The 21,112-nt window shown below is 47.6% G+C and overlaps 1 protein-coding gene across 4 annotated transcripts; it reads right to left on the bottom strand.

The window, feature by feature from the left end:
- Positions 1–14: 14 nt before the first annotated feature.
- On the bottom strand, positions 15–19,867 carry nfkb2 (nuclear factor of kappa light polypeptide gene enhancer in B-cells 2 (p49/p100)). Of its 4 annotated transcripts, none has more exons than XM_026189781.1 (24): positions 19,769–19,867; positions 18,013–18,111; positions 11,527–11,566; positions 10,149–10,218; positions 9,405–9,445; positions 8,153–8,251; positions 7,231–7,382; positions 6,618–6,730; positions 6,177–6,335; positions 5,770–5,874; positions 5,600–5,688; positions 4,287–4,425; positions 3,930–4,040; positions 3,582–3,794; positions 3,347–3,488; positions 3,149–3,263; positions 2,621–2,828; positions 2,368–2,537; positions 2,181–2,283; positions 1,930–2,108; positions 1,639–1,726; positions 1,386–1,555; positions 623–734; positions 15–419 (listed from the first exon to the last, which is right to left on the bottom strand). In XM_026189781.1, exons 2-24 carry the CDS (start codon positions 18,027–18,029, stop codon positions 349–351), a joined length of 2,706 nt encoding a protein of 901 aa, XP_026045566.1. In that variant the 5' UTR covers positions 18,030–18,111; positions 19,769–19,867; the 3' UTR covers positions 15–348. The 4 variants fall into 4 exon arrangements, with proteins under 4 accessions (XP_026045566.1, XP_026045568.1, XP_026045569.1 ...); XM_026189783.1 differs by lacking the exon at positions 19,769–19,867 and adding an exon at positions 19,005–19,706; XM_026189784.1 differs by lacking the exon at positions 19,769–19,867 and adding an exon at positions 18,916–18,981.
- Between the last annotated feature and the right edge of the window lie 1,245 nt (positions 19,868–21,112).

Raw genomic sequence — 21,112 nt, 5'->3', positions numbered from 1 at the left:
GAAGCAGCTCAGTGTGAAAGTGAAACAACAGATTTATTGATCATTTCATCCACCCAACTTTTCAAAAAGGTTATTGACACAACACACATACTCTTTAATAAAGTGAAATTATTACAGGAAAATGAAACATAAGTTAAAAAGAGCACGCTCTGAGATCTATGGTACAGTTTCAGCGTCGATTCGTCCATCCTCTGTATTTGTTTTATAAAAAACTTCATCTTGATTCGCTGAGCTGGATTTCAAATGTTCGTCTCGATCCTACAGGAAGCAAACGTTTACAGTCCGATCTCTGAAACCCGCTGCAGGTTTCTGATGGATCGCAGAAGGATGGTGCTCGTGACGCACTCGTCACTGCACGCCCGCGGGCGGCTCCACGTCCTCCATTGGTTGGCTGCCGAAGCCGCTGTCGACAGTGATGTCTGATTGAAGAGAAGAATAAGAACGAGGTGAGTGGGTCTGTTGGACGTAACAAAACGTAAGCAGCACTTCGATGTTAGATGTGAGACTAAAAACAGATTCCAGTCGTCGCTGTTCTGCACATGCTCAGTACCGTCCTGCTCTATCGCTGCAGCGTGTAAAACATCAGATCTGAGCAGAGCTAACGGACGCCTCCGTCAGTTACCTGTGTTGTGTTTGTCGTCTCGGAGCTCGGCGTTCCTCAGCAGTCGGACTCCTTCTGTCAGACCGAGAGACTGCAGAGCTTCAACCAGGCCTTCGACTGCACCTCCACCCAGCTGCAAACACACACAAACGTTTAATCTGACCTGCAGCTGTCACAAAGCACACCTCTGCAGCTTAACGTGGAAGACTGCCACGAGCTCCTGTGAGATACATGAGTCACACTGCTGCAGTACCCACATACTCCACCAGGAGGAGCCCATGACATTCAGTTTGTTTCAGTTCTACAGAAAATCACCGAAGTCCCCTCCAGGTGCTTTACGCGGTACGTTAGAGACTCGGCAGTAATAACAGACGCGTTGCTGCTCACAGGTGTCACAGGTGTGTCTGACAACCTGATCGAGATAAACAGGAAACGTCCCTCACAGAGTCTTCCTCTAAATAATAAACTGACAGCGATCATGTGACTGTGTGCACAGGAAGTAGCAGCACAGCTTACGGAAACATCTATGAGCACCAGCGATGCTTCCTGTTTGTGTCGCAGAGCCGGGGCGTGGCTGGCAGGTGAGCTGTTACCTGCAGCTGATTTCAGGGTAAAGACCCTAAAACGGTGGCGAGGACGAACTCCCTGTTAACAGGAAGAGACCTCTAATTGACTCGGGCAGAGGGAGAGGCGGACACGTGGGGTGCCATCACGTGAGGCCGGCTGTCAGACGTGACCCCGCGCAGCCTCAGCGAGGCACGTGTGCAGTGGGCGTGGCTCTTACCTTGTAATGGCGCAGCAGCTGGTGGCAGGGCGTCGGACTGTCCTGGTACAGGTGAGTCAGCGTCATCATGCCCAACTTCTCCGCCAGTTTCTTCCAGGGGACGTCGCCGACGCTCAGCACGTTCACGAGCTGTGACAGCGTGTCCTCGTCGAGCCCCGCGCGCTCCACCTCTGTGGCGGCATCGCAGCTTCACGTTAGCTTGTTTTTAGTAACATCTGAAAGCCGATCAGCTAAAAAGAGAAAACCGACAAACCTTCAGTGCTGCTGGTCGTCGGTCTGATGTTCCCGCTGCCGCGGCGATCCGACTTCGGACTCTTAGATGGCGACAACACTTTCCTGACCTGAAGAGGTGATGTAGCCACACACAACAGCTTCTCTGTTAGCGTCCTCACAAACCGTAACGACGTTCAGAAAATGCCACCTGAGGGTGTACTCTGATTACTCTGAATCGATTACCCCGCTGTTTACGCAGTTGGTCGATCACATGTACATCTGTCGTCTCTACATCTGAAAAATATGCTTTTATTTTGAAAGTACAACTTACCTTTTGGCATTTAGCCAGGTCCAGGGGGGTGTGGCCTCCTGCAGGTCTCTTGCGGGGATTGGATGTCTTTGGGGCGACCTCTCGCTCTTTCTCTTCTTCTCTGATTGGTTCATCTTCATCGTCTGAGGAGGAGGAGCTGAAGAAGAGCGGCTCATCGTTCTCGATGGACTTATCAGCACCTGAGGAACAGCCCACCTTTAATCACCTGTTTGTTAAACGTGGCTCCGCCTCCCCATGTGTGCGTGTCTCACCTGCAGCGATGAGCATGGAGCAGAAGGTCGGCGAGCTGAGGCTTGCGGCTAGGTGGAGCGGCGTGTTTCCTCCAAACGTGCAGGCGTTAACGTCAGCTCGGAGCTGGAAACACAAAGACATTAATGACATCAGATTCACACTGCCGGTTGATGTAAAGAAGCTCCGCCCCCTGCTGTGTCTCGTTACCTCGGTGATGAGCAGGCAGGCCACCTTGAACAGGTTTTCTCTGACGGCCAGGTGGAGGGCGGTGTTCCCGCTCTTCTGCTCAGGCTCGTTTATTTTGGCTCCGCCCTCCACCAGCAGACGCAGGCAGCGCTCGCCGTCCCTCCTCACAGCCAGGTGAAGTGGGTGGAGGCCTGACGGAGAGAAACGTTTCGGTTACTTTCAGCCTTTTATATTTCTGTGTGTGTGTGTGTGTGTGTGTGTGGCATCCTCTCACCGTGGAAATCAGGCATGTTGACCAGGTGGGCGTGGCATTCTCCCAGGTGAGCCAGCAGGAAGCGAAGAATGTTGTGGTCCCCGGCCAGCGCCGCCAGGTGGAGGGGGGTACGGCCATCTTTGTCCACCAGGCTGGGGTCAGCCCCCGCCTTCAGCAGCACCTCCACCACCTTCACCTGCCGTGTGATCACCGCCAGGTGCAAGGGAGTCTGCAGAGGAGGAGGAGTCAGCGGTCACGTGATAAGGATGTTTGCAGCTTCCTGCAGCGCCCTAACCTGCCCAACAGGTGTGTGCTCCGTGCTCCGATCAGAGCACAAACACTCCAAACAGGAAAAACTTCCCAGGACTTTACCTGCGCATCTGAAAACACCTGATCTGCCAGTTTCTGCTTACCTGTCCTCAGACTGCAGCTAAAAAGATGAGGCGAGTTCTAGTTTACCTAGTAACCTGTAAACTATGCAGGATGTTATTACCTGTTACAGCTGGGTTTACTCATTATCTACATCAGACAGGAGGGGGAGGAGCTTACCTGCTGGAGGTGGTTGGCTGTGTGGATGATGCCTTGCTGCTGGCTGCTGAGCAGAGTGTGGATCAGCTGCTGGATCACACCTGTCTGATGATGGATGATGGCCAGGTGTAAAGGTCTGGAAGGAGAAACAAACACGTGAAGCCACCAAACAAACCTCAGAGGAGAAACTTGCTGTGATTGGTTCTCAGAAACACTCACGTGTCTCCGTTTCCATCTTGGATGCCACACAGGTGTCTCTGGATGGCGAGGAGGACGCGAGCGTCTCCAGTGCTGCAGTACTGCAGCAGGGCGGTGGCGGTCTGCCGGGCGCTCTGAGAGACTCTGCTGTTGAGGGCAGCAGCTGGAAACGCAGCACAGGTGGAGGTTCAGGTGAGAGAGCGTACAGCGGCACGTCATCGGCGTACGACGAGAGGAGAACAGTTTTGTTTCTTACCGATCTGAAGGAGCTGCTGACGGAGCGGCGAGTCGCTCTGTCCTCCTGTCTGTCTGTCGGTCTGCTGCTGCTGCTGAGCAGCACCTGACTGAGGGGCGGAGCCTGACATCTGAGCCCCTCCCCCATTACCGAAGCCAGAGAAAGAGACATTAAAAAACCCTCCCGTTCCTGCTCCTCCCCCGGCTCCATTCATCTCCTGGTGGAACTGAAATCCTGCAGAAAGAAGATTCAAAACTCAGGACGGCTGAGGAAAGCCCGGCGCCGCGTCCGTTTGAGTCTGAGAGACGCCTTCCTCGTGTTCATGCGAGGAAATCCCCCTTCTCATGCCAACCTTAGAAACATTCCTACCTCCTCCTCCTGATCCACCAAATCCCCCGGCTCCTCCTCCTCCTCTTCCTCCTCTCCAGTGCTCATAGTGAGGCAGCGGCTTCTGCTTCTTCCTCAGCACCTCCTCTTTGTCTGCGAGGGAGAGAAGACGAGACGATGGTGACGGAAAACAAACTAGAAAGTGCGCTTTGTGTCTCTCGCTGCTGTGTAATGAACACCTGAGTGAGTAGGTGAGGACTGAAAGTCTGTGCATGGCAACAGTTTCCACTGTGGGAAACCCCAGAACTGTGACCTTTAACCCCAAACATCTGCGAGCCTCTGTGGGGATTTACCGGCAGCGCCCGGTTAGAATGTGCTGTGTGCAGCGTGGCGGCTCACCTAGGACTTGCGGGATGTAAGTGAACTGTTTGGGGTCACTGCTGTCGCCCGCCTTCTTCCTCCTCAGCTGCAGGAAGACGGTGACGGGCCGCTCGATCTCTGTGCTGTGATAGGCCGGCGTTTTGAACACGATGGCGTACTGCAGGGAGGAGAACAGTTACTCAGTGTTAAGTGTTTTCTTCTTCGTGGCCTCTATTAGACCAGCTTTGCATGAGTGAAGGCTCGAAATAATCCTTCTTTACATTACACAGCCCCTCAGATCACCCTTGGCCTAAAATAAGCTGTTGTAGCTCCTCCCCCTTTAAGACAATGCCAAAGAGCCTCCAACACCACGGAGAACCGCCCGTGTATGGTCTTCCTGTTCCACAGGGGGCGCTCTTGAGCTGGTAAAAGCGTCTTTAACAGACTGGAGAAAAAAGTTTTGCTGGTTTCTGTGAGTATCAGGAACATCACAACAGCACAAGCCGCTTTACAGCATCCTAAACCCTTAACCGACCAATCAGCACGCAGTAGCAGGACAGCAGTGCCTTATGGGAAACATCAGCTCCACTGCGAGCCAAACTAAGGGGCTGGTTCCATTTCAGTTCAGACATGTGATCCACGATGGATCTCTACTAAATAAACGCCTTATTCCTCTCTGAGCACGCTCACAAATGCAAGACTTTAAAGTGGGTGGGGCTTCTGTGGCTGGGAGCTACCTGCCCTTTGTGACATCATACAGAGCAGGAGTAGAAAAACCTGAGGTGAGTGCAGTGATGAGAGCATTTATAAAAACACTGACAGTCGTCTGTGTTCACTGTGCACAGCTGCAGTGCGTCACATGACTTCCTCTTTAATGACGTTACACATGCTGTGCTGTGCGTGGGGGCTTTCCTGCACATCGAAAAAAGCCACCGACACTTTATTAATATTCTTTTCACAATTTTTAACGTCACACACCACAAACCCACAAACTGCAGGTTTATTGTGTTGAAGGCTGCCTCTGTTTGTCTCTCGGCGACTCAGACATTTCCTACGAAGCAGATCTGAGACGGGATTTCTGGCAGAGCTGCTTCCCCCAAACGCAGCCTCAAGCTGAAGCTGAGGCAGGTGAACTCGTCCAGCGGGCAGATGTGTCTGCAGCCCGTTTGGAGGAATTCCCCTCAGAGCGCGCGCACACATGCACACACATGCACACACACACACACACGCACACACACGCACACACACACACACACACACACACACACCCCAAATGTAACCCTGACACTAAAACCACATTTTGAGTCTCCAACTTGTGGGGACGGGATATTGGTTCCCACACACACACTTACCTGTTTGTGGACGTCCGTAGGTGAGAAGTCCCCAAATGCCTCCCAGCATCCGTCCTCGTCCTCCTCGTAAAACCGGATCTCGATGTCATCTGAGGAGCACAGAGGCATGATGGGATATGTCTGCAGCCTGAGCGGCGGTGAAAACAAAGCACTGGAGGTTTGTTGTTTACCTTTCTGGACTTTGTCGCAGAGCAAGAAGATCTCGTCTCCTCCGAGCACCGAGCCGCACGTCTTATCCATGCGGGAGATCTTCAGGTTGGAGGCGTTGGGAGACTCTGCAGGAGGAACAGATTTTTATCAGAGCTGAGCTTCTGTCAGCGTCTGCAGTGCGGTTCATTTTCTGCTTCTTCATCAGTTACATTGTTTACTTTAATAAACAAACTGGTTACTTCAGCACTAAACACGTCTGCAAATACAGCTCATCGTTACAAAGTTCACTGCGCTCAGATCAGCTGAGCAGGACGCTCAAACCTCTATCCAATCAGAGGCCTGAGGACGCTGCATGGTCAGCATTGATTTCGTCCACCTCTGCAGCACAGCGAGCTCTCGTCTAAGCAAATCTTTACTGAGGACTCACTGCTGTCGTAGATGGGGTTGGAGACGACGGGCTTCAGCGCTCGGGTGAAGGCGCCGGTGCTGTCCTGCAGGTAGGCGGTGAACTTTAACCTGACGATGTTCAGGTCCATCGTCTTCCCTAGCTCCTTGGCCTCCTTCACGATGGCCGACTCCTCGACATCTGCAAACACGCACGAGTTCGACACCTTTTATTCTGCTCGTCCCGCTGAGCTGATCGCTACGTGTACGGTCTGACGTTTGTGTGCGGACATGACAGCACGGCATGTTCTGATGCTTAAAGAAACAGGAAGTTCAAAAACTGAAAGGAGAATTCTGACTTTCTGTTTCTGAACGTCTGAAAGCAAAACGATTACTTATCGTTTCTGAAAACGAACAGCAAACCATTTTAAACGGTGACAAAGCGAAACAAAGACTCAGGACTGAGGTGTTCAGGTGAGTCTACCTGTCAGGTGACAGTGCGGCCCTTTGAGCCGCTTCTTCTCTTCTCTCAGCCTCCGGGTCAGAACTTCAACCACACCCTTCTTGGTCACATGGAGGATCCCCAGGTTGCTGAACCTACAGGAAGTGACATCATCCATTATGCACAGTCTCTTTTCTACATAAAGGTCGTGACTGCAGTGAAACACAGGCAGCGATGTGTTCAGTGTGTTTTTGTTTTTCTCTCTGGGTTTTTTCATTGCAGTAAAGATTCCCAACACTTTGCTGGATTTCATCTGAATCTCAGACAGAAAGCTGCGACTTCCTCTTTGGACTTTTCCCTCACAGCAGCACAAAGAGGCACAAACACACAAACCGTCTGCCTCTCTGTCTTTAAACTGTCTGACACTAAATCCAAACTTTAGAGCAACAAAGAGCACATCGAAAACAACATCCAACTGACAAAGAAAACGAAATAACAATAAAATAAATATTAAATAAAAAAGATTCAAAGTGACCAAAGACTGACTAGAAGCTGACTCTGAGGGGGTCCTTGTGTTTTTTAATAATAATAAGGCCAAGGGGAAGTAAATAAAAAGGGAGGGGGTAATAATGCCGTGATGTGATTGGATACTGACGAGGCGGTGAGGTCGTTGGGGCCAATGTCGATGGTGCAGGTGCCGTTTTCGACGCAGTGGCGTCCAACCAGACTGTGGGCGTGGACGCGAGGAGGGTCGGTGTGCGTCACTAGCTGGACCTCGACCCGGGCCAGACCCACGTAGTTATTGATCTGAGGAACAAAGACAGCATTACGGTCTGCACGCCACAGGCGGGCTTCAGGTTGGACTCCATGAACAGCTTTAATAAAAATGGTGGATGTTCTGGTTAAAGGTGTGTAAAGATGAAGGCTGGAGGTTCTGCAGTGGTGAACTTTGAGCCACGTGTTGCACAATTATTACACAAACATCAGAAAACGTATTGTGGGAGAACGTTTCAAAACCTGCTTTAGGACACGAACGATAACGAGCCCAGCGTGGAGCCCTGTGGGACACCGGCTTTTACGTCATTACCACACACGCGTGGCTCTCTGCGGATAAACATTTATGTTTATTATTGCTAAGAGCTCCTCCGAGCGTCTCCACGCACAGGGAGATCAGGTGTAGTACCGAGCTCTCCCACATTTCCTGTCCTGAAAATACCCGATAAAAAAGTTCCAAAAAGTCTTTAACTGTAAATGTAGAGAGACAGCACGAACAGGGACGCTCATCGGATTCCCTGGATGCAAACTGTCAGTGTGCGTGAAGAACATTTGTTCCTCAAACTGTCGTGAAGATCGGTACAAATGTGGCGCTCGCCCCCACCTGGCTGGAAACTCCACGTCCACATTTCCCGATCAGCACTGATTGATTATTGGATCGTTCGTCCAGAAACAAATGTCCGAGGTTTGGTTTTTAAAACGACCTGACTGAGTTCAGTTTTAGGTCGACGTACAGAAACATTGACCGCCGGAGAGGTGAACGTGGCAAAATGCCGAGGTTGTTATTGACGTGTGTTACCCACCCTCACTGTGGGGTACGTTCTCTTGTTCTTCTCGCTGGAGGCCCCCGGGAGCCCGCCGTGTGATGGACCCTCGCACTCATAACGGAAACGAAATCCCCTCTGTAAACACACACACGTTAAAGATAAGCACAGCAGTCAAGATAAGGGAACATCTGTATTTGTTTCCCTGAGCCGTCACGCTCACAGTTTCACTTTCTCTTCAAAGCAGTGCATGAATTCAACAACATTTAAAACAAGGCGACGGGTCTGAAACTGTTGTTCATTTCATTACAAACAGCTGCTGTGTGCATGACTCGTGATCTTAAACTTTATTAAAACTTTATTCTGAAGAAAAGCTAAAAATGCGACTGCATATCAGAGCCGGTGTGCAGGCTGTGGTGCTGTGAGCGTTTGCGTCACTACTTCAGCACTGGTTGCGTAAACTCGGCACTTCCTTTGTCTTCAGAGCAGAACTGAGCGATTTGCATAGAGACAGTCAGCAGACACGCAACCTTTAGCAGCAGAAACTCCCTGTTTGTGCTCGTCGGCTCTGTCCCGTGTTCTTATATGACTGTTGGGAAAACCCTGGATAAAAGGAAGTGACTGTTGTATTAACGTGCGGATCAGCCCGCCGGGGAAGCACCGCTCTGAGTCTGAACGAAGTCTCTTCTTCCTGTTTGAGCTTCAGCTCAGGTCGGAGCTTTGAGCTCATTCATCACCTCACGCTGTTCAAATCCTTTGTTTGTTTGCTTTGCCATGCAGGGCATCGTTCGGCTTCACGTTACACACAACAACAAACACATTTTTGTGTCGTGCTGCTGGTGTTACGTCATCACGCTGCATCCCACCACAGCTGTAGACTTTGTATTGTCAGAGCTTTTCTACTTCAAACTTTAAAACATCAGGATAAGACGTTAATGTTATGATGTCTGTGGTAGGCTCAGGGGAATAAAACTGGACTGGGACAAAGCAGTGAACCTGACTCTGATCCCTGTGGGACACCATCAGCAGCTACAGCACTTAATGGACCGTTCGTCGGTAATGCTGGCGTCTGTTAATCACTAACAAAGGAACAATCACGTTTAAACCATTGTTGAAGATCTGAACCACCAAGAATCCAGGTTTATCAGGCCGTCTGTGTCTTATTGCTACGCTATATTGTTGACGACTGCTTCGATCTTTATCTTTGTCACCTCCATGTTTCCACTGCAGTCTTTATCCACCCACCGCTGCCTTGTCGTGTTTGTAACAGGAAGTAAGATGTGAGTCTCACCTGTTTGGGCTCTTCGATGATCTGAATGTACGGGCCGTGAGCTACAACACAAACACAGGTGAAGAAAAAACACTCGTCAGTCGCTGTGACTGATCATTTCTCAAAATCATCATCAACTTTCACTATTTCATCAGTGAGAAGCAAAATGTTACCAGACGTGAGTAAATTCTAGAAGGTTCTAGATGACCAGGTGTTATTCGCTGGAGTTTTGTGGAGTTTCTTGTAACATGTTACAGTACTGATGCCCACTAACCGACACACACACACACACACTTCTGGGTATGAAACCCAGACTGTACATGTTTCTAAAACTGAGGGAGGGTACTGGGGCGCCCCCAGGGCAGGATCAGAGAGCTGCGTCCATCCTGAGCTGTTTGAGGTTGTAGCAAAACCTAAAGATGGTGAAAGGCTCTGGACTTCACAAGGCTTGGTTTCAAACACACTCGTGTGTTCTCAGGAGCTCCTGACTCCAGCCTGACCGTGTTCTCAGTCAGACCCGTTAATGGTTCACCTTTGACCTTTTTAAACCAGATGTTGTGGTGCAGTGAGATGCTTCAGACAGGAGGTCAGTGTGTTAAAGGCAACAAACTGACTTAAATAACAAACACAAATGAGAGTCTGCAGATTGATGTTGTTTCCTACAATGGCACGCATCTTTTTTCTGATTAAGGAGGCAAAAAATGAGCTGGGAGTTCAACCTGTTCCATAGTTTGACGTGACTGTGACATCGTCCTGAATGCTCACCTGTCTCAGGCATGAAGGGCTCTGTCTTTATGTCCACTGGAATATAGTCGTACGGCATGAACTGCTGCAGCTGAGGACGAACAAGCAGAAACATCTTTAACAGAGCGTCGATCGATCGTCTTTACAGCTCAGACCTTTCAGTACCATCAGACTGTGCTGTCGGTGTAAAAGCACATGTTACAGTTGTGATGTATAAAGGCAGCGGGCCCAATGTCGATCCCTGTGGAACACCTCCATCACACAGGAAGCGGCTCGTTCGTTGTGCCTCACTCTGTGGCTTACGATTGGTCGCTGGCGGACATTCCAGACTCCAGTTGCCTAGGTAACCCTTGTAAAACAGTTTCAGGGGCTTCATAACGTTCCTGTGAATCATCGATTTATCGGCAAAACTGACACATCCCTGGTATCAAAATGATTGATCAGTTAAACGTGAATCATTAGCGCTGTAAACCCCCTCGCAGCCCCTCAGATTTCTGCTTTTTAACGAGTTTCAAACGAATCGGTTATTTCTTACCGTAACTGAAGCACTCTGTTCTTTAACTGCCTCCACTTGTTTTACACCTTTCTGCATGATTGCATTCAGCTGCACAGAATTCACTCATATAGAGAATGAAGAAGATTTTAAATGTCATTTTTGGGATGCTTTACCAAATTTAAGCTTGTAAGTTGCACATTAATCCTGAGCCACGTCTACAGGAGCGACAACTGCGGCCGTCCTAATGAACGCACCGCGCTGAGCTCGTACTCCAGCAGCTAACCTGAAGCAGACACCCAGTGCAAACATCTGGAGCCTGTTTGGCTTGTGGTAGGCCTCCTCAGTTAATGAGAAGCAGGAACAACTTTATTCAAACGCGTTGTTGTTGCATCAAAGCGAAAACGAGCAGCAACCGACTGAAGCTCTGCGACGCTTCGTTGTGTCACCTGCACCTCTCGCCTGGTTAAATACAAAGCTGTGCTTCTTTGAATGAGAAGTGGCTTCCTCTTTAACTGGAAACGGTGTCATTGCTCCCGAGTCAACATCCAACACTGATCCGATCCTCGCGCACCGTATGAAAAGTTTTCTGAACTGGTTTTGTGTCGCTGCTTCCTGCTGAGGTCTCCACAGGTTTACAACAAAGAGCCCACCGCACGCTTTGATTTCAGGCTTTGATGTAAACGCGTCTCTTCTTTTAGACATCAAATAAAACTTCACAGATGTGCAGAAAATCTCTGAATCCACTCAGGATGATGTAATCAGAGGAGACCTGAAATCATTTCCACGTTCTCGTGTCAGAACGAACGGTTAGAGCGAGGCTCAGGCACGCTCGCTGATCAGCTGGATTAAAAACACACTTCCTGTAGTGGAGAGAATAAAGACAAATGTAGAGAAAGTACTTACGTCGTGCTCGTAGCCGCCGATGAACTGGGCTTCAGTCATCCTGCAGCACAAACAGAGACAGTCAGTGAGAAGCGTTGAGAAAGTCAGAGGCGTGTCGGAGGAACCATCGGCCGAGCCGAGTCGCTTTAAGCCCCCTCAGGCTGAAGCTGAAAGTCCCGAGAGGCGGACAAAGACACAAGAGCGCAGCAAAGCGATCCAAAGTTCAGCAGTTTCACTTTCACGCACTCAAACACTGCACGACCTCTCTCCTTCCCTCCTTCTTCTCTGCTGTTTGTCTCTAATCTCCCCCCTCTCTCTCTGCCCCTCCCCTTCCCGTATCTCGCTCTGCTTTCAGTCACTTCCTGGAAGTGGCTGAGCTGAGGAAAACCCCCAGAATCCCAGGCCTGCAGAGAGAGGAGGCGGGGCTACAGCTGCTGATGTCACTCTGCTGCTGCCGGTGAGGCAGACGAGGAAGAAGAGCAACAACAAACAAAAAGAAAAACAGAGATAAACATTCGAGCTGAAAAATAAAGACAGAGTCGACATCCTGAGACAGTTAAAGTCTTTAAATAACACTCATGATGGTGTGAACGACTTCTACAGAAACAGCTTCGAATGGAAGCAGCCGTGTGGAGCTTAAAGAGCAGTAAATAACTACAGCCGCACTCTCACAGCTTATTTCACCTCATCAGAGCGTAAACAGCTGATGAGGTCTGCAGCACAGTCACGAGAGAGCGGACGAGAAACCGGCCCGACAGCGTTCAGCCGTCAGACCCCAGCAGTTTAACACTGAGACAAAGCAGCTGATTAAAGCTGAAGCCCAGCGTGAAGCTAGAACCAGCAGACAGGGACGAACCTGCAGAGGTTACAGCTGTGAACGGCGCTCTGTCACAGCCGGGCGTCCGGCTCCGCTCTGCTTCCTCTTTGCTCTCTTTTCTGTCTTTTTGCTGGTTTCTCGTTCGACTTCCTGTCCCTCGTCTAACGCCTCTGACTCAAAACTGATGCGAAGCTCACTGCTCTCCCAGCTTCAACCCGCTGTGACGGGACAGCCCCTCTCAGCGCATCGACCAATCAGAGCGCTGTGCAGAGACAAACCCACAAAGGTAGAGTACGAGCAAGATGAGAGAAAACCCGAGGGGAAGTCTGCAGGAATCCACAGAGGTTATTTCTTTCATGTTTCCCTGAAACAGCTTCAGTCATTCGCTTGAATTAACCTGATGAAACATGCAGCGTGAGAAGCACCGAACGCGATGCAGACACACAAACAACAGCTGAGGATGCCCATGCGACACACTTCATGTTTGTGACCTCGAGCAGACGTCCCAGGCTGCTTCCAGCTCCTTCAGCTTGTTTCCCGAAGCATCCGGACGCTCTACAGCCGAAGAGCTTCAGTCATTCACCACAGAAGAACAGCTGACAGCAGCTGCAGGAATCTTTAAGACCTGCAGTTTAACTGATGTGTGTTATCTGGCTTCACGGACAGAGAGCTGGGTGTCATCAGCATAGCAGTAGAAATGTTTGCTATGATGATCCAGCCTGAGGGAAGCATGTATGATGTGAACAGAGCCGCGCGCTCAGTTTGTGAAACTTTATCTTCAGATACAGTTTGACTTTTGTGTAATACCGATTTGCACCAGCAGATGGTACAATGAGTCATCGTCACGCACATTATTAACATCTGTATTTAAAAAAAACATGCCAGTGCAAATGTGATGTCACATTCTTCGTTTGTGTGTATTTAACCAAACTGTGGATCCTGATTCGTCTCACCAGTAAATAAAAACGCTGCAGGTTTGAATGGATCTGAAAGCTTCTTCCACCTGCTGATCAGCGCTTATTGATTACTGCACATTGTTCCTAGTTTAGTTTATTTGTGTCTTTTCTTTATTTTGTTGGATTTGTTCTTCTCGTGTCTTATTCACGGTTTGTGAGTCAGCTGTGAGCTGCACTGACCTTCATGAAACTTGTGCAGCTTGAATCTGGTTATGTTTGGTTTATGATGGTTATAAATAATCAGCCTGAGACGTTCGAGCTGCAGACTGAGTTTCTGCTATCGGCCTCACTGCCGCTCCTGATTCTGTCGCTGCATTTCTACCCCACACTGAAGCAACGAGCAAAGTGCTGCATAACAAGTAAAAATAAGAATAATCATTTAATAAAGAAAGACAAGAGAAATAAGATAAAAAGTAAAACAATGATAGAAAAACAGAAGCTGAACCCAGTCTGAAGCTGAGAACGATGATGAAGAGAAGGGTTTTCTTCAGTTTGAAGGCTGGTAATGAGGAAGACGATTCTGGAGTTTCACAGATTCTGGAGTGCGAACCAATCAGCAGCTAGTAGGCGGACCTCAGTGAATGACACGTGACGTAGACGAACCCCGTAAAGCAGTTAGCGACAATATTTGAAATGTTTGTGTGCACGTCACCGGAAGCCAGTGCAACAATCAGAGGACGGGCCAATAATGGCCACGCCTCCGTGTCAGCAGCATTATGAACCCGCTGCAATCATTATATTAGACCTTTCTACCAGAAACAGACGGTTTAACTTCAGTTAAGTCTAAAGTACGCTGCTTTATCAACGTATTCGATACCTGAGCCAAATGAAAGAATCAAATATGACTCCAACATTACCTGATGTCAGGGCTCAAGATCTGAAGGAGGAGTTATGGAGAGTGCGACCGGCAGCTGATGAACGTCATGTAGGTTCAGAGGGTCATTAATATGGCCCAAAAAATCATTGGACATCCTCTTCCCTCCCTGAAGGACCGGCACATCAGCTGACCTGATTGGCTACCTCCCTGGACTTTTTTTGGGGGGGGGGTAACAACAATAATAATAATAATAACAATAAAAATGTGCAATAAAACGTCCCTTTTATTTCTTCCTTTTATTTAGTTAAGTTACTGTGTTGTCCTGTTTGTGTTGTGTGTCGTATTTCATTGTACTGTTGTTCTAGGTATGACTGTGCAATGACAACAAAGAGTTACCCGTCAGAGCGTCATCAGCATAGAAATGATCCGCAACATGTGGCAGCACATGCAGTGAAAAGACAAGTGGTCCCAGACCCGAACCCTGAGGTATGCCCCAGAGACAGTATCCGACAGTTCAGGAGATCCAGATCATGTGATCCACTGTATCAGAGCAGCATCACCACCGTCAACAACACATGCGATCATTAACAACAGACAAAAGAGCAGCTTCTGTGGAGCCAGGCTGAAAAACCTGCAGCTGCTGGAAATCCACGTCCTCCAATACGTTAGAAGGAAAAGACGAAGAGCAGGACGAGGGTGGAGATCTACAGGTGGAGCGTTTCATGCTTACGTAGACCGTCCCTTAGACTCACAAACATTTCTAAATGTTAAAACAGATGAGACAGTGATTTACAGGCAGGAGGATTCGACCTGTCAGTAACATTAGTTAGTAAGAAACGCTCAAAGTGATGGATCAGAACGTTAGAGCCAATAAGAAACTGAAATAATCTCAAATCAGATCCAGATTATTAACAGAGCTTCTGTCATGAAAACAAACATCTTGTAACCGCCTCGAGTAGAGATTAAAACCTTAAAAGCTGAACTTTAACTTTTCCATTCAGATAAATCAGATTGTTTCCACCAGAGCAGAAATATTTATATCAATATATACATTTGAAAATTTGCGATAACGATATAACTGACGATATAATTGACACGAGACAAAATACTTTACAACTCCTCAACTTTATTAGTGCAAAAAACCCCATCAATGTATTTCCACTGAAACAAGCAGCTGTTTTTTATCTGCATTAAAGTTATATAAAAACGTAACAGTGCAAATGCAAATTCCTCACTGACAGTTTAACCAAAAGGCATTTCCAGTGGAAACTGGCCGACACATCCTCAGCATAATATCCACATATATCCATATAATATCCACAACACTTAAAAAGAGGTCATACACACACAGTACGGTAATATTATGTTGAAGCACAGTACGTATCACTCCGCGAGGCTCCGCCTACGATAGCCGTAACGCTCCGACAATCCATCAAGCGGTGCGGCTTCGTAGCTTAGCAAAGTCGTGCTGAAACATCTGACAGATTTTCGAGCGCCGTGCACATAAAATCGTTTCGAGGTCAGTAAACACAACCAGAGTTCATACATAAGGCACACGGGATTATAAGGGGCTCTGTCGACTTTCAGAAAAATCAAAGGATTGATTTTAAGTGCGCCGTATTTTCCAAACAACACGGTAATGACGACGGCCCGCTAGCATGCGCTACCAAAAATAGTGCTTTGTTGTGTATCTGACGGACGGAAGCTAAACCAGTTCCACACCAGTGAAGCTGCAGCATTTTTACAAACCAGTTCAGGTTCATGGTTTTACTCAACGATCCGCTTTCGCTCTTCTCATTCTGCGTCACCGCCATTTTTCGGCCATGTGCGTATGTAAACAAAGGCACTGCGCATGCGCGTTTTACCCATATTCTATCGCCATATTTCATTTTCTTATCGTTGCCCAACATCATACCGGTGTTACTGTGAACGGTGTGAAATGACCCAGCACTAGTTTCCACACTGATAAACACATTTATGTTCTTTTTACTGCAGTGATACGAGTGTCTGAATCCACTATTGTTCTGTGATGAGAAGTTCAATGGAGGCATGTAAAATCAGGAAATATTTGCCATGAGTCAGAGAATATTCCCCACATATGAACTTCTAAATGTAACAGCAACAACGTCGTCTTTGCTGCCTGTTAGCAGAACAACCGCCAGAAGAACTTTAATAAACTTTAAATAAACCAGGGTGTGTGTGGGCTTCACGGGGACACAAACGCTGCTCTTTTAGTTTCTCATCAAGGAAAAATGAACTAGAACGACTCGAATACACCTGTTATTATTCTCACTACAATATTATTATTTCCTGTTGTTATTATTATTATTGCAAACATACACTGAGCTGATACAGGAGTGATGAAGAAAACCGACAGCGTCTAACGTGTATTTTTACCTGACAGGCGCAGACAGGGCGTCACTTATAATCCAAATCTGAGGATGAGATGGTTTGTCAGTTTTATTTTCTTATTCTGACCCGTATTAAACTGGCCCCTATTGTAAACATCAGGCGCTTCCTGCAGCTTGGCTCTGATTATGAGGAAGAGCAGCAACAAACTGAACGAATAAACAAACGTCAGTCTGCATCAGAGGTTCCCATCGCTTTCAGGTGAGAGCCATATAGAGTCAAACTTTCCACTGCGCTGGGATGTTTTGTAGCAACCGCTGTTTCAGAAACAACCTCCATGCGCCTTAACGAGGTGTTAGTCATCAGCTGCTGGTTGTCACGGAAACACAAAACAGACTGAGGTCTCAGCTGGTCAGATGATTTATTTAATCTAAAACAGGCTGCTGTCGGCTTGGGACCGAAGCATCAGTCCATCCTCCGTCTCAAACAGGCTCCTGTCTCTTTAAAAACATACTTTTCTCTGATTGGACAACTTGTGGAAGCCTGCAGAGGGGCACTACGTACCTACATGTGAGCTGCGCTGAATGATGATTTATGCAATCCACGAGAGAAAGCATGACACGCTTCAGAGCGGCGGTCTGTTGGAGGTTTAAAAATGATTTCTTTCCTGCAAATCAAGTCAGGGGCGAGGGGGTGGAGCCTACAGCCGGAGGACGCAGACACTACGCAGGTTTGGGTTCATTTCCTCAGGTGATCGAACACACCTGTCTGGCAACCCACGCAGACACGTGGAGGACAAACACACCCGAGTGCACCAAGCGTGACACTGTCACATTTTCACGACCTTTAACCTTTTGATTCATGTTTGTGTTTGCTCTCATTCATCAGCTCACGGTCGGTGTTTCACTGTCAGAGGGTAAAAAACTCGTTTGGAGGACCAATCACATCACTGCTCTTTATGTGTGTGTTTGTGTGTGCTGCATAAAGCGCTGTGAGTGCAGTCAGTGTAACATTGAAGTGAAGTCGTTCTGATTAAAAATGGTGAAAAGAACATGGACCCAAACGTCTTGGGTCGCAGCAGATGGCCCCGCCCCTCCCTGAGCCTGGTTCTGCTGGAGGTTTCTTCCTGTTAAAAGGGAGTTTTTCCTTCCCACTGTCACCAAAGTGCTGCTCATAGGGGGTCACATGATTGTTGGGGTTTTGTCTGTATGTATTATTGTAGGGTCGACCTTACAATATAAAGCACCTTGAGGCGACTGTTATAAATAAAGTTGAATTAATATTACTAATAACAACAACAACAATAATAATAATAGTGCCATGGCGATTTAAAACAAAACCCTGGCGCTGCAGCGAGCAGGACAGGAAGTGAGATACACAACCTGCTTTAACTTCAGTGCACAACCTACAAACCAAAACAAAAATCACTTTTTGGAGCTTCGGGGCTTCCGTAGAAACCACAGAAACATTCCTGTGCGTCGCTGAGCTTTGAGCAACAGGATTCCAAAACATCTCATAACAAACAGGAAACGCATCACAGCACATTACAGGGTTAACAGCAGACGTACCGCAGGGCTCCTGCCATGGCTCAGCGCTGACAACGACGATGATGATGATGATGAGGAGGAGGAGGCAGCTGACCTGTTCTTCCTCCTTCAGGGATTTTCCTGTGGATGGTAAGCGAAGGGTTAATGACACAGCTCGGTGCTGATGGAGTCACATCAGTGGGAATTTCCACCCTCCTCCTCCTCTGTGATGTGTGGGGACGATCAGGGAGCTCAGGCCCAACAGACACAGTTAAAGGAGCAGTCCGCCTTCACCACAGCCTCGGTTTCACAGGGTTAGCTTAGCACAAACACTGAGAACCAATGGAAACTGTTAGCCTAAAACCCAACAGGAGGAGGAGGGGGAGCAGCTCTGGAAAGGTCACATTTACATCTGCTTTCATGTGTTTTTGGAAAAATGTTTTTCAAGCTACTCAGAAAAATTCATCTTTCAAAGAAAATGATGAATTTTTTTCAATGATTTGCAAACCAAACGAGGCGTTTAGGCGCCGTCAGAACTTTCTGTCCTACAAACAGACGAGGAAGACTTGCTGAAGCTTCGCTGCTTCCTCCAAACACAGTTTTCTGAACTTTGACTCTCGGACCTCAGCCTTATTTAAACTCTCCTCAGCTTCTTTAATCTGCTTTGATATTTTCACGTCTGTAAGGTAGAAATTCTCCTTTCATTCATTTTTCCAGAGCGGACAGAAAAGTCTCATTTTAATGTAGCACCATCAGCACCATCAGCACCACATCTGTGCTCTGCGAGCGTCACGCGATTGTTGGCTGCTGTCTGTTGTATATTTGTGAGTCTGTGAGCACCTTGAGGCGACTGCTGTTGTCTTTGGTGCTTTATAAATAAAACAGACAAGATGATTAAATATTGTAACATCTGTGTCTAGAAAATTCTCTTTTGATCATATTTACAGTAATGAAGTCTGTGGATGTCATCAGAGCGCCTTAAAGGAAAACTTCAGGGTCAGAGGTCAGTGTCATAACGATGAATGTTCCCTAACCCTGCAGATGTCTGACGTCAGCACGGCTGTTTCACGGGTTCGTTTCGGGGAAATGTGCGAGCAGAGCCACACGCGTTGGATCCACCGTGAACACCTGGATGGAGGTGATGCAGGTGTGGCGGAGCGCCTGGAGCCGCCTCGGGTCACACGGGGTAAAACGGCCGACGGCAGGGCTGGCGTGCAGCACGCTTCCTGTTAGAAAGGCCTTGTTTCCTCTGGAACTTCTTTCAGGTACATCTGAGCCGCAGGTGGGCCACACCGAGACCACCACACGCCACACTGGAAGTCCTCACTCCGCGGCCCCTCGGCAGGATTCCGGAAACTGGCGAATCTGAGGGCTCGGTATGCGGTAAAGGATCATTTTGAACTGTGAAGCAGCTCAAGAACAAACCCCAGGAGCCGAGCACAGTGGCTATTTAACTGGATTCTTTGCGCCTGACAACAAACACGAGCCTGGATTACAGAAGCAGAACGAGCCAGTTTAAACATCACAGCGCAACCTCAACACCTCCAACACCTCCACACTTCATCTGCATCAAACACAGCCAGCGCTGAAACGACCCAATAATCGATCATCAATAATCCTCAGTGATCGAGTAACAGCTGCTCACGTCACCCCGAATGTTTGTCACGCGAGAATGAGGCACATTAAAGTTCGGCTGTGGTGGAATCACCTGAGTTACAGGTGCGTGTCCAGCGCTCGGTTAATAATTTTATTTTATTGATCAGCAGTTTGACTTTAAACGAAGTTAAAGAAACGTTACCTGCGCGCAGCTCTCAAGGTTCACTTCAGTCTGGAAACTCCAAACTGGATTCAGCAACAAGACCAAGATCACAACCCCAAGGTCACGTCCTGCTCCCGATTTTCAAAATAAAGCTAAGAACCCTGCACCTCTGATGTGAAGCGAACAGGAGAGAAATCAGTGTGAAAAACATTCAAACGAGAAGAGAAAAAAACAACAAAAAAGGAGGACAATAAAACAATAACAGTCGCAAAAAATATTCAGGAAAATTAAAAAACAGCATTTCAAATGTTTTTTTTATTTATATATCAAAAATTCACATTATCTTAATTTTTATTTATTTCCTGTGAACTCATCGACTGTAATACATTCAGTTCAGAGATATCACTATTTCATTTGAATTTTTAGATTTTGTTTATTTAAAATTCTCCAGATAATTTTATACAAATTATTAAAATAATTAATTTAAGGAGAAAAGCGAAAAGATACAAACATTTTTACACAAACAGAAAAATTAGAAATTTAAACAAAAAAAGAAGCTTTTAATGCTTTGTATAAAAATTAAAAAAAAAATTAAACTAAATTATATTTAACTATTTCACTATCCTTTCAAAATGTGCGGTAAAATGATGCTTTTGTTTTGATAATCAGGAAGTCATGTCCCGCCCTCCGCAACAAACTTGACTTAGGTCAGCTCGGTTGTCATGGTGACCGCAGGCAGGCAGTCAGATTGGAAAGCCCCAGAGCTGAAGGGGAATTCCGGCACCACGTGGCAAACTCTACCTACTGATTGGTGGATGGTAAAGGGGAGCCACGCCCACCCAGGCAGAAAAACAAGAAGAAAAAAACAAAAAAAAACTTGTTTTTTAAAAAACGAATCAAGTTAAAAACTTTACAAAAATAGTAAAAACAAATGAATGATCATAAAGAGAAAAATACAAAAACACGAAAAATATTACATATATTCTTTTACTGCTCCTATACAGCTGTGTGTGTGTGTGTGTGTGTGTGTGTGTGTGTGTGTGTACGTGATTGCACTCAGGTGTTATTACGTTCACAGCACTGTGGCATGAGCTGAGCCGGCCTGTGCAGGTCACAGTCGGGGAAGTACCCTCTTGTGTATCTATGAAATCACTGATTCGTCAGATGAGTCGTGAGCGTCATCGCTCATCAGCTCAGGCTGAGAACGGTGTGGAGGGAGGTGCACGCTGTTCCCCGCTCTCCACCTGGATCCACCAAACATGAATCCAGGTAAACGTCTCAGGTGCTTCTGCACCTGCAGCGAGTGCTGACGTCATGCTCAGCCGATGACCCATTAAGATTCTGTCTTCAGCTCGTTCATCATACCCGTGTCCATCCTTCAGA

This window comes from Astatotilapia calliptera, chromosome 13, assembly GCF_900246225.1.
Source record: "Astatotilapia calliptera chromosome 13, fAstCal1.2, whole genome shotgun sequence".
Taxonomy (NCBI): domain Eukaryota; kingdom Metazoa; phylum Chordata; class Actinopteri; order Cichliformes; family Cichlidae; genus Astatotilapia; species Astatotilapia calliptera.
Note: the sequence above shows the minus strand (reverse complement) of the source record. Positions and strands in the feature narration are given on the sequence as shown.